The sequence below is a fragment of the Echinops telfairi genome, unplaced genomic scaffold (assembly GCF_000313985.2).
Source record: "Echinops telfairi isolate 266 unplaced genomic scaffold, ASM31398v2 ScPeMD7_10;HRSCAF=50, whole genome shotgun sequence".
NCBI classification, from domain to species: domain Eukaryota; kingdom Metazoa; phylum Chordata; class Mammalia; order Afrosoricida; family Tenrecidae; genus Echinops; species Echinops telfairi.
The window spans coordinates 10,277,061-10,291,652 of record NW_022103907.1 but is presented as its reverse complement, the minus strand read 5'-3'; the positions used below and the strand labels follow the sequence as shown (position 1 = coordinate 10,291,652).

Genomic DNA, 14,592 nt, shown 5'->3' with positions numbered 1-14,592 from the left:
GAGCTGGCAAGGGTGGAGAACAGGATTTCCTGGTCTTGCAAGAGGCAGCAGCTTCCTTGGAAGCCGTCTCTGAGAGCTTAGCTCAGAGTCTGTTTCTTTAGGCAGCCCACTCACTCTGGAAACTCTTTCATGCTCTGAAACAAATCTCCTTCGGCTTAGGCCAGCTGAAGTCGATTCTGTTTTCTGAACGCAAACCTCGGTCAACACAGAAGTCGAGGGAGGACATCTGCTTAGGTTATGGCCCGCCGTTACTTTAGTCAGAGAATGAAAGCCTTCGGAAGTCTTTCCCAGTGCACCCCCCTGGAACCTCTCTGATGTAAGGATACATCTGATTGGAAAGGCAAATCAGAAATCATGTTGGTGACACGAGACTATTGATCTGAGGGCCTGGCCAGCAGTCATTTGACATTATGAAGATGCACAGGCTCTATATTGGCCAGATATGAACACCCCGGTCACTGCAGAGGTGTAAATGGAATCAGGGAGAGAAGGATTCATCAGTGTGATGGTAACTTCCAGGATGGCCTCCCACGGATCGTTCTATTCTCACATCTGTGAGATCTGTGACATACGTCTGCATTTCCCTGGACTCTGAGGGTAAGAACCCATTCTTTGACAAGTGGGCAATCAGCCCCTCCAGTGCCCCAAAGCCGAGGCATCATTTGTAAATTAATTCAACGGCATGGACCCTTGGGCAGTCTTGGAGTTTGAGTGGTATAAAGAGGGTTCCTAATGCTCAGTCACTTCTGGGTGAACCAACAGATGGCACGTGTGGACTTACTCCGTTGAGGCTAGAACTTGGACTTCTGGTCACCCCTGAGACCCAACCTGAAACATAGAGCATTCCCGCCACACACAGCTAGTGCTGCAACAGGAGTTGATGGGAGCAGGGTTCTCCAGGAACACTGGGCAGCTTCTCCGATGAAGCTAGTGACAAACATAAAGCTCAATAACCAACAGCTTGTGGGCCAATCAGGAAGAGCCACAAGAGCAGTGCTGCTTGTCCTGAAGATGCTGCCACTCACGGCTCTTCAGCATCTCTCTTACAGCGATCCTGACTCCCAGGTGCGATGCCAACACTCTAGGAAGCAGACAGATATCAACAGGAATCCTTTCTGATGGGTTATTATTCCCCATTCCCATAGAGAATGTTAAAGAGCCCTGGCGGAGCAACCATGACATGCGTGGCTGTTACCAGAGAGGTCGGTGGTTCAAAACCATCCTGACATTCTGCGGGATAATGACCTGATGACCTGCTCCTGTAAAGATTTACAGCCTACACAACTCAATGGGACAGTTCTGCCCTGTCACAGGGGCCACTCTGATTTGAAATCAACATGAGATCACCTAACCACCACTACTACCACATCATAGAGTACTGTGTTAGAGAAACAAATTCATAGACACTCATATATGTGTGAGAGAGAACATTCTATCAAAGAACAATTGTACATTGAGAAAAACATCCCAGCCCTGTCCAGATCAAGCCCATAAGTCTGATATTAGTCCATATGTCTGATACCAGTCTATAAATTCCTTTTTAGACTCACACACCCATGCAATGATGCCGAATGCAGGAAGGTCACAGATCAATGGGTGGAAAGTCTTGTGGAACCAGTGGTGGTGGAAGCATCTCAATGCTGGCATGGGACTCCGTGTGGTTCCTCCAGCTCCAGGGCTCTGGCTGCATCAGCATAGCTCCATGTGGCTTGCCAACAGGAATGTCTCGTAGGGAGTGAGTGTATCTGGCCTCCAGTGGGCTATTTATCTCTGTTGGGCCTCTAAATGAGGTCATAAAGCTGCGACCTGATTGACAGGCTAGACTCCACCCCTTCACTCTTAATAGTCTCAAGTTGATCGTGTAACTACCACAAGTGTGTTAGTAGGCAGTGGTGGCACGGTGGTAGAATTATAGAAGGAGATTCTGGTTTTATTTCTGGACAGTGCAGGTTCATGTGTCGTTACGGTGCAGAATAGGCTTTAGCAGACCTTCCAGACTAAGATGGACTAGGAGGAAGGGGTATTTCTGAAAATCAGTCAGTGGAAACCCTATGGCTCACAAAAGCTCAGTCCCCAGGCCATCATGGAGCTGGGGCTGTATTTCACGAGTCAGGATTAACGTGACAGTAGCTCACCAGAAAAACGCACTGAATGTCCCAAGACACCCACACAGAAAGAGAACCACCGGGTAGATAGAATTTTCGGAGCTCTGATCACATACCTACATTAGAAAGCCCTCCTCTTGGGGCGATTTTCTCGATGGCTGCTTTCACATCTCTGGAATTCATGTGAGTCTTGAGGTTAAATTGGGTAGCGGGGTTATCTCTGGAAAGTCAGTGGAAGAAATAAAAATTTAGCTGGGAAGTTACAACTCTTGGAGAAAAATGGAAATCATCGTCAATTCTTCTGTATACACATAGAATAGAAGCTGCTTCAAAGTCTAACTGGCTTGAAAGTGCCGACCAACCATTCCGAGGGAGAAAGATGAGGCAGTCGGCCTCTCTCAAGATTTACAGCCCTGGAAACCCAACGGGGCAATTCTCCTCTGTCCTTGATTCTCCTCTGTCCTTGAGGGCCACCGTGAATCGAAATGAACAGGGTGACTTTGGGTTGTCAGACGTAATGGAGGGAGGAGGAGACCAGCGTCTCCCTCGGTGTATGCGCTGAGAGACAGCTTGTTTAGAATTCAGCAGCCAGGGCTTCTAATTCTGACAGTGCCACTTCTTAGCTGCGCAGCCCTGGGGAAGTCCCTTCACTTTTCTGAGCCTCAGTTTCCTCACCTCGATACAAAGCAAACGTAACCCCCAGTGTACTGTTAGTCAGCAGGACGGCCATCAGTGGGACTTTGGAAACATGAGGATCATCAGTGGGACTTTGGAAACATGAGGATCCTGCCTATTGAGGGCCCAGTGTCCCTGGATTGTCCCAGACCCTCCTGTACAGGAGGATAATTTATGCTACTAGTTATTTCCCGAGTTCCCCTTAGAACTGGAATTGCCACGGGCGAGGCAACATCTCGTCTTCCTTAGCCCGTGGCTCCTGACATCAGGCGAGACCATCAGGTCTCAGCCTGAGGATCCATGTCTATCAGGAGCTGAACAAGATGAGCTGGTGATTTCTTAGCCGCTGTCACCTTGGCCCCTGCCACATGGAAAGCACATGCACGATGGAATGAAACGGGCTGCCTGGTCCTGGGCTGTCCCCGGGATGTGTTGAGGACTGAACCCTGGGGTTTTCTGTGGCTGGTTTTCGGAAGTTGGCCTCTCTGCTTTCCGTCCTAGCCTGCTTTAGTCTAGATCAGTGGTTCTCCACCTTCCTCATGCCGCCACCCTTTCATACAGTTCCTCGTGTGGTGGTGACCCCAACCACGAAATTATTTTCGTTGCTACTTCATCACTAATTTTGCTACTGTTATGAATCGGGCGACCCCTGTGAAAGGGTCATTCAACCCCCAAAGGGGTAGCGACCCACAGGTTGAGAACCGCTGGTCTAGATGTTCTCCTGACGGCTGTTCAGCATTTGGCAGCACACCTGGCTTCCTGGCAGACGGTTGTTGGCTGTGAATGAGGTGAACTGGCTGGGAGTTGAACTCCAGTCTCCAACATGGACGGTCAAAATTCTACCAGGGAAAAACCACGGCCCCCCGGCCTGGCGAGGGGTTGGAGCAAATAAACCAGAGAAAAGACCTGCTGCGCAGGCCCCTCCTTCCCAGCCGGCACCCTTCTCTGTGTCTGTAGTCTTTCCTGCCGTCTCAAGGTGACCTAAGTTTGAAGAGAAAACGTAAAGAGGCTTGAAAGGCTGGGCTGCAGCCTGCCATTTTATTAGTGAATTCGAGGGACTCGTCTTAGACAAAAGTGGAAGCAAAATGACCAAAGGCATGCTTCCAGAGCAGCGGGGAGGGAGGACAGGAAAGGCTGAAACACACGCACGCACGCACGCATGCACGCACGCACTCGGGATCAAATCTCAGCTGGATCCAGTCCACCCGATGAAAGCCGAGTTCCCGGCCCACCCAATCCCATTCCCAGGCCTCTGACTGGCTCCCAGCAACCAGGGGGATTTCTAGTGTGTCGTCTTTATGCAAGCAGGCTGTCAGGCCTTGCTTCCGTGCTCCTACTCCTGGGTGGGTCCAAACTGCCAACCTTTAGGTTTGTATTACTCAGAGACCGGCTTCTGTGTATTGTTGTGGTTAGGTGCCATCGAGTCCCTTCCGACCCACAGAGACCCTCTGTAGAGCAGAACGAAACACTGCCCAGTCCTGTCATCCTCACCATTGTCCTCTGAGCCCATGGTTGCAGCCACTGTGCCCATCCAGCCTGTGAAGGGCCTTCCTTTCCTCGCGGCCCCTCCACTTTACCAAGCACGATGTCCTCCCGCCAGCATGTCCACAGTCTGTAAAGAAGTCACACCAAGCCGCCTCTAAGGAGCTGCTTCCAAGACAGACCGGTTTGTCCTTTTAGCAGTCCATGGTACTTCTGGTATATTTTTCTCCAGCACATGATTCAAACACATCAATTCTTCTTCGGACTTCCTTATTCAAGAGCCAACTTTCACGTGCCTGGGAGGCAATGAACAGTCCCATGGCTTGGCTCAGGTGTACCTTAGTCCTCAGAGGAACAGCCCTGCTTTCCAACACTGCAAAGAGGTCTTGCACAACTGACTTACCAAATACATTTCATCTTTCTGTCTCTTCTCTATCCTTTCCATGAGCGCTGACTGTGGATCCAAGACAAAATCCTTGACATCTTCCACCTTTCCTCCGTTCATCATGCTGTCCCAGATTGGTCCAGTGGTGAGGATTGGGGTTGTTGTTTTACATGGAGTCTTAAGCCACATACTTCTATGGATAGGACTAGCCAAAAAGCAGTTCATGCAGAACGGAGAAAGCTGAGCATTTTAGATGAGCTGGCAGCCGCAGCAATCACAGTCAGAGAGCAGATGACGGGGGAGGAGTCACACAGAGACGGAGCACTGTCGCAGCACTTTTCTTCCCCACGTGACTGAAGGGCCTATGCATTACATGTTACAGATCAATGCCCGTTGATGACCCACTCTCCTCCCAGCGACCGCACTCGTGGCCTGGATCCCCTCTTTCCTGACTGCACTAGAACCACCTGTGAGGAAGACCCTCTCCATCCATCCCTGCTTTTATTCCTGCCTCACTGTCTCTATGGCAACCCTGAGCTCCGGTCCCTTTTGCTTCTTAGAGGTTCTGTTCTCAGAGGCTCTGTGATACAATATAATGCCAGTTTTAAGTGTATCACCTAAGGAGCTCTGCCTCAAATTTAGCCCTGACCATACAAATTCCTTTGCTCAAAAAAAATGCCAGTGACTTTCATGGTTACTTTTCCTACTTGAATTTCAAAGTCAGCCCTCATTTCATTCCAATTTATCATTTGAATGCGTTCTCACTCATTCCCTTACCTTCTCTGCCTGCCCCACCGTATTCTATAATCTAGTCAAAATGAACTGTGATGGTCTTTCCCCATTCCTCCACCCCCAGTTTTGTCCTTTTGCTCACCCCTTTCTCTTGCCTGGAAAGCCTAAAGCCTGCCTCCATCTCCCCAAACTCCAGCTGCACTGACGACCTCGCTGCCCAATTCAGCCTTTTCTTTCCCACAGCACTTGCGCCTACCAAAAGCCGATCCAAGCTGGTCTATGCACAAGCACCCTGTTGGGTGGAGTGGAACTGCGCCCTGGGTTTCCAGCTGTACATCGTTATGGGAGCAGACAGCCTCCGCTCGCTCCCTTGGAATGGCTGGTGCGCTTGAACTTCGGACTTTAAGGTTAGCACTCCAATGCTTAATCTGTGGCACCTCCAGGACGCCTCTGCTCCCACAGCCTGATGAAACCAGGGTTTTTTCATTCTCACGCGTCTCTCTTCCTCTAAATGCTGTGGTTTCCTACAGTGCTGCCTCCATCATGGGGCTCTCCTTCTTCTTTTTAATCGTTTTATTAGGGGCTCATACAGCTCTTATCACAATCCATCCATACATCAATTATGTAAGGCACATTTGTACATTCGTTGCCCTCATCATTCTCAAACCATTTGCTCTCCACTTAAGCCCCTGGCATCAGCTCCTCATTTTTCCCCTCCCTCCCTGCTCCCCCTTCCCTCATGAACCCTTGATAATTTATAAATTATTATTTTGTCATATCTTGCCCTGTCCGACGTCTCCCTTCACCCCTTCACCAGGAGGTCACATGTAGATCCTTGTAATCGGTTTCCCCTTTCCAACCCACCCTCCCTCTACACTCCCAGTATCGCCACTCTCACCACTGGTCCTGAAGGGATCATCCGCCCTGGATTCCCTGTGTTTTCAGTTCCTATCTGTACCAGTGTACAACCTCTGGTCTAGCCAGACTTGCAAGGTAGAATTGGGATCATGATAGTGGGGCAGGGGTGGGGGTGGGGGGGAAGCATTTAGGAACTAGAGGAAAGTTGTATTTTTCATCGTTGCTACATCGCACCTTGTGGTTCTTCTTAAGGTATGCAGTTCACCAGGAAATCCCATCCGCTCCGGAGCTCAGGGGCCACTTGCATGCCAGGATACATCTGGTCCTCTCTCTTGAACACCCAAGATGCACCAGAAGGTGCCCATCCATCTCACGTCACTTTGTGGCACCCAGGGTGGTCACGCAGACACATCAGGTTCGAGAGTTCCCAAACGGAAGTCATTTATCCTCCAAACCTGCACCGCACAGTGAATCACTTCTTCTGCTCTTCCCTCTTTTGACTCTTCGAGCCATCCTGAGTGCTGTCCACGGCCGTCGGATCGATTCTGGTGCATGGTGGCACCATGTCTGCAGAGTAGAATTGCCCCATCGAGGTTTCAAGCCTGTGACCTTCAGTAGCAAATCGCCCAGCCATTCTTCCAATGTACCTCTGGATGACTTCACGCTACCGACCTTTGAGCTGCTGTATTTTCCACATATCATGTGTCTGGAGACATATCATGCACATGCATATAATATGCTTAGCATACACAGGAAGCTAATGTGTGAGGGATGGGAAAAACCAAACCACTCTAGTAATGCCTGCATTACTTTCATAAAGACAAGTACTAGTCATGTCCTTAGCCACTGTGCCACCCAGGGACCTGAGTCCCCAAAGCAGTATGCATTCTTGACTCCAGCCTCGTCAAACACCGGCCGGACCAGACTTACTTCTCCCGTTTCTCTTGTGTCTTCCCCGGCTTCCTCTAGTGGAAAGGGAAGATGAAAGTCCATCAGTGAACTTGCATTGTCTCTTTCCTGAACTTCTATTGGTCTTCTCCCTGGTCCTCGGCAGATAGCCTGTCTCATAGGTTCTAAGTGTCTCCAGAAGGCAGATTAACCAGGAATCCAGCGATACCTCTTCTCAAAGACCTGGCCTGGAGCTTGTGACCGTGTGCTCTTTTTCTGAAGAGGGGTCCCATTTGGTGTTAGCCAAAATCAATAGCACATATATAATTGTCTGCCAAAACATAATATTATATAGACTTCATTAACTATAATAATTTAAATTCATTAAAAATATATAGCTGCATTTGAATATGATTTGTAGGCGAGATCTTCTCATTTTATAAGATATCCTGAGTCCGATGACTATTGAGGATTCGTGGCTCATCATCAGTTAAAGGTGGCTCATGGACAAATAATTTCAAGATATCTATTTATCTAAATATCTATCTAAGTAAAACTTCCTTTCAAAGTTTTTATGGGAAAGAAGGTTTCCTGTGGAACATCTCCCCCGTCACCTGGTTGAGAGCCTAGAGTTTCGCCAGGGCCTTGTGCAGGTTGCTGTGCTAACATTGCTCACGTTGGGGAGCAATGGTTGATTCCCCGACGCCTTCCCAGACTATAGAGACTCTCCCTGAGAACAGACGCCAGGACCTAGCTTTCCTACTCCTGGTGCCTAGCAGACAGGGAATGTGAGCGACTGTGGGAGATGTAAGTGTAGACATAAGTCCATGTCCTCACCAGTCTTGGAGCGTTCTTGGAGTTGAGTACTCGGCCGGCCCTGAGCTCTGCACCACTGCTTCATCTGCCTGGGTCACTTCATGCTGCTCTGGTGAGCTGCTGTCGAGCCAGCTCCCACCCATGGCCTTCCACCCAACAGAAAGAGCGACTGCTCAGTCCTGTAGCGTCTCTGTGCTCTGTGACCGGTGGGGAGCTATTGGGCCCATGCAGCTTCTTCAAGATTGTCTTTGTTTCTGCTCTGAACGCCACTGAACAGGACGTCTTTTTCTAGCCACTGACCTTCCTTGGTGACACATCCCAGGGAAGCACGGTGACGTCTCCTCACTCTCACTTTAAGGAGCATTCTGGTTTTGTTCCTTCTACGATGACGGAGCCACTTCTCTTCTGACGGCACATGGTCGTCAATGCCCTTCACCAGCATCACCATTCAAAGTGCCTCAGTTCTCCTCCCTTCTTTTCCTGTTGTTCAGCTCTTGAAAGCACATGAGGCAATTGTATCATAGAGGTGCGTTACGCCAGAGAAATATCAATCCACCTTCTGAGGCAAACAGTTGGCCATTCATATACCTAATGAATAGCTGCTTTTAATTTTATTTCATGTTATTTTTTTTTAAAATATGGCCTCCCTTACAAGGTTGGAAAGCCCCGAAGAAGGGAATCTCTATCACATTTATTTATTTCTAAAACAGATGGAAAGGTTGGATCAGGGAACCTAGGCGACCCTTTTCCAATTGCGAAAATTATGACTGGAGGCACTGCCGTGGCGCTCACCCATCAAAGGATTTACAAGCAATGGAAATAAAGCCAGTTAGATGGAATTTTACGTTAGTAGCCCCAGCAAATGGCAGAATGCTGGGGCATGGCAAATACTCAATAAATATTTGTTCAGTGATCATTTAATGAAGTCATGGACATGAATGATGAATGGTTAGCCTTTAGACTTGGTCCCAGAGGGAACAGCTACATGGGTCCTTTTTCAGGAGATATGGGCTGGGGGCCCAAGACCCTCATCGGGGTGCTTCTCACCGATGGAGGGTATTTCCACACTTCAAAGAGTCATGCCATGACGGTTTCCTGTAAGCAAACTTTTCATTTATAATTTTATTACAAGTTCTCATGAAAGGGAAACACAGGTTTTGAAAGCAAGGTTTCCTTTGAAAGCAAGAGGTGAGGATAAACAGACAGCCTCACAGTTCCAGGAGAAAATATTAACTTGTTCTGTGTTTGGAAGAAGAGTTAGAACTAATGAATTACAGGGAGCCAGACTTTGGCTTCATACAAAAAGGGATCATTTGTAGGATAGGAAATGGCTACTCTGTAAGCATTTAAGAAGCAAGAAGACCACCAGTCAGAGAGGGGGCTGAGGGGTTCGTGTATATGTGGACACAACAGGTGATTCCAAAGACGGCGTGGGGGACTGGGGCGAGGGAGTGGGACAGATCGTCAGGGCTTGCAGGAACTGCTTGATAAGAAAAGTCACCAGCACCCCCTGTTACAGGTGACCAGGCCTCTCCCCGGAAGAAATTAAGATTCCTTAGACCTGGCCTGTTGTCCTTGCTGTGAGGTGGCACTAAGTCGGTGACGACGCCAACAACAGGACAAAGCACCCCTGTCCTCTGCCTTTGGGTGGAATCTGTCTTCCACTCTCCCAAACACATACTCAAGAGCCCCGGAGGTGCAGTGGGGGCCACGTCGGCCTGCGAACTGCAAGGTCAGTGGCTGGAACCCCAGTGGCTCTGTGGGAGGAAGAGGAGGCTTTCTACTCTTGTGAAGATGGACAGTTTTGGAAACCCAACAGGCAGTTCTATAAGGTCCTCTACGGTCCCCATGGACTGGAATCAACCGATGGCTGTGGTTTGGGTCTCCTTTACCCAGCAGGAGGCTCTAGTCCTGCCTGAGGACCTGTCCAAGGCTATGCTTGCTTCGAAGGAGCATTCTGGCTGTACTTCCAACACAGATTTGTTGACGCTCTGGCAGTCCATAGTACATTTAATATTCCTTGCCAACACCAGAACTCAAAGGCATCGATTCTTCGCTGCTCTTCCTAATCCATTGCTCGGCTTTCGTGTGTCCACGAGGCCGCTGAAAACATCACGGCTTGGCTCAGGTGCACCTTTGTCCGCAAAGTGACCTGCTTGCTTTTCAACACTTCCTGAGGTCTTTCACGGCGTATGTGCCCAGGGTGACGTGTCATTTAATTTTGTGACTGCTGCTTCCACGGGCATTGACGGTGGGTCCAAGAAACAATGAAATCCGTCAACTTTTCCGCTTAGGACGCTGTGGCTTATTGGTCCAATTGTGAGGGTTTGGGTTTTCTTTACGCCGAAGTGTGATTCAGATCGAAGGCTGTAGTCTTTGACGTTCATCAATAAGTGCTTCGAGTCTTCTTCCTCTTCAGCAAGCAAGGCTGTGACACCCGCATATCACAGGTTGTCAATTTCCTTCCTCAATTCCTGACGCCACGTGTTCCTTCAGATCGTCTGGCTTCTTGGTTTATTTGTTGAACACACAGACTGAATATGTGTGGTGAAAGGAGAGGAGCCTGGGCACTCTTTTCCTGATTTCCTTCCACATGGCACCCACCTGTTCTGTTTTCATGGCTGCCTCTCAGTCTCTGTACAGGTTCCTTAAGAGCATACGGAAGGCTCTGGAATCGAGTCTGGCTCCCCCACCCTCTTAAACTCAGGATTCCAGGCAATTCTGTTCCTCAGGAAAGTTTGGGAATCCCTGGATTCTAGAGGAATTTAGAGGTCCATTCAGTCCTAGTTTCTGGTTAAAGTTGGATTTTTTTTTTTTACCCTACAACACTTTCAGTCACATGGAACAAACCCTGTTTGCGTCTTTGTGAGCCAGCAGAAAAATATATACCATCCGTTTCCTACACACTCAAACCAAACTCCCTGCCATCGAACCAATGCTGACTCCTAGTGACCCCCTGTGGGGTTCCAAGACTCTAACTGTTTAGGGGAGTAGAAAGCTCAGTCTTTCTATCTTGGAGCTGCTGGTGGTTTAGAACTGCCAACCATGCAGATCTCAGCTCAATGCGTAACCACTACACCACTAGGGCTCCCCTCCTAGTCCCTGCAGCAAGACTATTTAAAAACAGTTTTTATCTTCCACAAGTCATCACTTAAAGGCTACAATCAATCAGTCTGACCATAGTTAGAGTTTTCCTCTCGTCGTGGTCAGACTGTTGACTTACGGACATCATCTATGAGATAAGCCAGGCATGAGACCAGGAGGATGTTCCAGGGTGGCCAGCCCTCATGGTTTGCTCAGAATGAAAGCCTGGAGAGTCCTGGGCATCCCAAGGACCACTCTAGACTGAAATTGAGCTATTCTCTCCCAAATGGGAGCAGGGAGAAAGCTAGAGTTGGCTTTTGCTGGCACCACCTCGGAGTCTCTCCCTGCTGTCTGGCCCAGGGTCGGACTCTTGGTCAGAGTCCTGGTGTGGCTCTTGCAGGGAAGATGGATCGCAGTATTTCCAAGTTACTCTCTAGGAACATGCCGCCAGTCATCAGCTGCCTGGCAGCCTTGTCCCTTGAGGATAACGCCTGACTCTGACTGGAAAGGATTCTGGCCCTTGACCCCACAGGGGCAGAGCCGCTATGGGCAGCCCAGAGCACAGTGGCCTGGACCAACCCACTGAGGGGCTCAGCATGACTCTGAGCTTACGCACAATGTAAGTGTCCTTGTCAGGGGATGTGCCACCTGTCCTCACGTTTCCAAGGACCAGAGATGGTGGGGGGCGGGGGCAGTGCACGGCCTTATAATCCAACTTGTTGTTGTTGTGAGCTGTAGTTGTGTTGATTCTGACTTTCGGTGACCCCTCGAGTCTGTGGGTGGCACAAAGGGCTCAGAGTTCAACTGTGATAATGCCCCAAGGTTGGTGGTTCAAAGTCACCCCGAGGTTCCATGTCACCTACCCTACTCTGTTGACATGGGGCTGCTATGGCTTCTCTTTAGGGTGAGAAATGTGTGTAATTAGAAACCCGAATCCCACCTACCTGCCCACAAGCAAACCTATCTTCCTGTTTGAGGAAAACACAGACAGTTTGCTGATCCCAGAGCCAGCTACCTGTAAGCATGTGACAGAGCCCAGTGAGTGAGCCAAAGTGGACATCTGGGCCACAGGGCTCCCCACATGCGACTCTGCCTCTGGTCACCTGGGGATCTGATGACAATCAGATTCGGATTCTGCAGGTCCCAAGTAACCACCTCTCAGATGAGCGGGAATCTCTTGGGGGATGCTTTAAGGGTCATAGGTCTGGGCAGTGAAGCTGCGGGGACATGGGGTGGGAGAGCAATAGGGAGTCAGTCTGGAGAAGGATGAGAGATCAGACAGCTGGCCGGTGGGAGAAAGGCTCCCCCTGCTGAGGAAGTGTGTGTGTGTGGGGTGTCCTGCAGCCCTGAGGCCTGAGGCCCCAGAGGTCAGCTCTGCCCCCATGGGAAGATCCCTGCCGCCAAGCTATGGTCACACTTCTGCCCAGTGGCACTACCCCTGGGGGGCATTAAAGGATGGCCGCATCTGAATCTCTCACAGATATTCTGACGGCCTGGACCCGAGGGTGAGGCTGGGAACCAGGAGTTTTAAAGCTGTCCAGGCAGTTCTAATGCGCTGCAGTATAGCCATCCTCCCCTCTAGGGGGGGCTGGTCTCAGAGGCCTTGGGCTGCGCCCAATGAGTATGTAACCTGCGTTCAAGGGGAGGTGGTTAGCTAAGCCATGGAAGTCAAGTGTACCCATCTCTCTGAGTGTGGTGCCAGCCCCGTGTGTTGGGAGCACAGATAAAGCCCAGGATTCTTGTGAAAATTACATTCAGAGTTCACCAGGCCTTGAGCCTCCATGTTCCTCAGAAGGGAGAGGAGGACGGGGAGAAGGAGGGGGAAGGGGAGGATGAGGAAAGAGAGAGAGAGAGAGAGAGGTGAGTGTGTGTGGTGCATCAGTATCACTAGGGCTGGTGCCTCCCAGTGTGGTACCTCCCAGTGTGGTACCTCCCAGTGTGGTACCTCCCAGTGTGGTACCTCACAGCATCACAGACCTCCACTTGTACCGGATCATAAAGAATCCTTAGTAACACCTTTTGCACTGATGCTACTCATAAATCATCACTCCCATATATATCACCGGTTGTGGTGGCATCCCTGCCATATATCACCAGTTGTAATAACACAAATGACTAGCAACATTAAAATGACACTTTAAGTTACAATAATAGCACATGCAGATGACAACGTGTGATTGGAAACATCGCTGGCATCGGGACAGATGACATCTGCGCCGTCCATCCGAAGGTCCACAAAAACAACCCCAAACAAAACCACGGCAGCACTGAGATTCCTTTTGTAGGTATTGACTCCTGCAAGCTGGGTTTAGGCAAACGTGTGTGTTACCATAGCTACCCACGGGGATTTTTTTCTTTAATAGCAGATTTCCGCTGAAACACTGCACCGCAATGTTAAGGGCAGTCATTTGGTCTCACCATCTCAGGGTCACCCAGTGCAGTCTGCTCCCTGCCCCCAGGGTGGCCACTTTGCAAACAGCCCTGTGGGCAGGTGATGAGCGGCTGTTCTGGAGGTGGTTAGCTCTGCCTGCAATGGAGCCTGAGCACTTGACGGGGTCAGGGGACATTTTTCAGGAAGGACCCCGCTGTTGGGAACCTGGGAGCTGAGCTAGCCCTTCCTGTCTCAGGAGATCATTCTGTAATGCTCAACCTCAGAGAGAGAGGAGAACCAAAGATTAAAATGCCCTTTATCAAGGGTTCATGGGGGAGGGGGAAGTGGGGAGGGAAGGGGAAAATGAGGAGCTGATACCAAGGGCTCAAGTAGAAAGCAAATGTTTTGAGAATGATGAGGGCAACACCTGTACAAATGTGCTGGACACAATGGATGGATGTGTGGATTGTGATAAATGTTGTACGAGCCCCCAGTAAAATGATTTTTAAAAAATGTCCCTTTCTGGGCTTCACCCCTTGTCACCAGGGCATCCTTTCTTGCTCTAAAGTCCTTGGTGGTGGCTGGTCACACCCCCTGGGCCCATCCCCTGGTGCCTTCCAATCTCTCGAGGACTTAGTGTCTAGAGAGGACAAAGCAAGTCCATTGTGTCGTGTCTGGTGGTGTCCTAAGGCTGCTGTAAGAAGGCCTCACTAGTGGCTCCAGCAGCACTAAGTCTGGCGGTCAGGAGGCCATTGTCCGTTTCAGTGGGCTAGGGCCAAGGCGTGACCAGGGTTGTCTTCCTTCAGGGGGTGGGGCTTCAGGAAGGGGGTGTGTCCTCACATTTTCCAGCTCCTGGAAGGGACCGCGGCTGGTCCTGTCCGTTCCTCCGGCTTCGGCTTCCGAGCCAGCGACCAACCGCATCTCCGACTTTCCTTCCACAGCCACATCCCCCTCCAACGCCTGCTGACGCCTTCCAATCGCACTGCCCTCCAGTCAGCTGTGGCTCACAGTGACCCCATGGGGCAGAGGAGAACTGCCCTGTGGGTTTCTGAGGCTGCGACTCTCTCTCCCCTGCGCAGCGGCTGGCAGTTTTAAGCCGGACTTTTTTTGTTTGTTTGTTTGTTTTTGTTTTTAATCATTTTATGAGGGGCTCATACAACTCTTATCACAATCCATACATACATCAATTGTGTAAA

At 50.0% G+C, this 14,592-nt stretch overlaps 1 protein-coding gene across 1 annotated transcript in view; it reads right to left on the bottom strand.

Annotated features, from left to right (window-relative positions):
• VIT (vitrin) overlaps window positions 1–14,592 on the bottom strand; it is a 147,609-nt gene that overhangs the window by 13,895 nt on the left and 119,122 nt on the right. Inside the window, exon 10 of the mRNA XM_045287027.1 lies at window positions 2,222–2,325. Coding sequence (XP_045142962.1) covers window positions 2,222–2,325 — 104 coding nt within the window. The remainder of the gene's footprint in view (window positions 1–2,221; window positions 2,326–14,592) is intronic.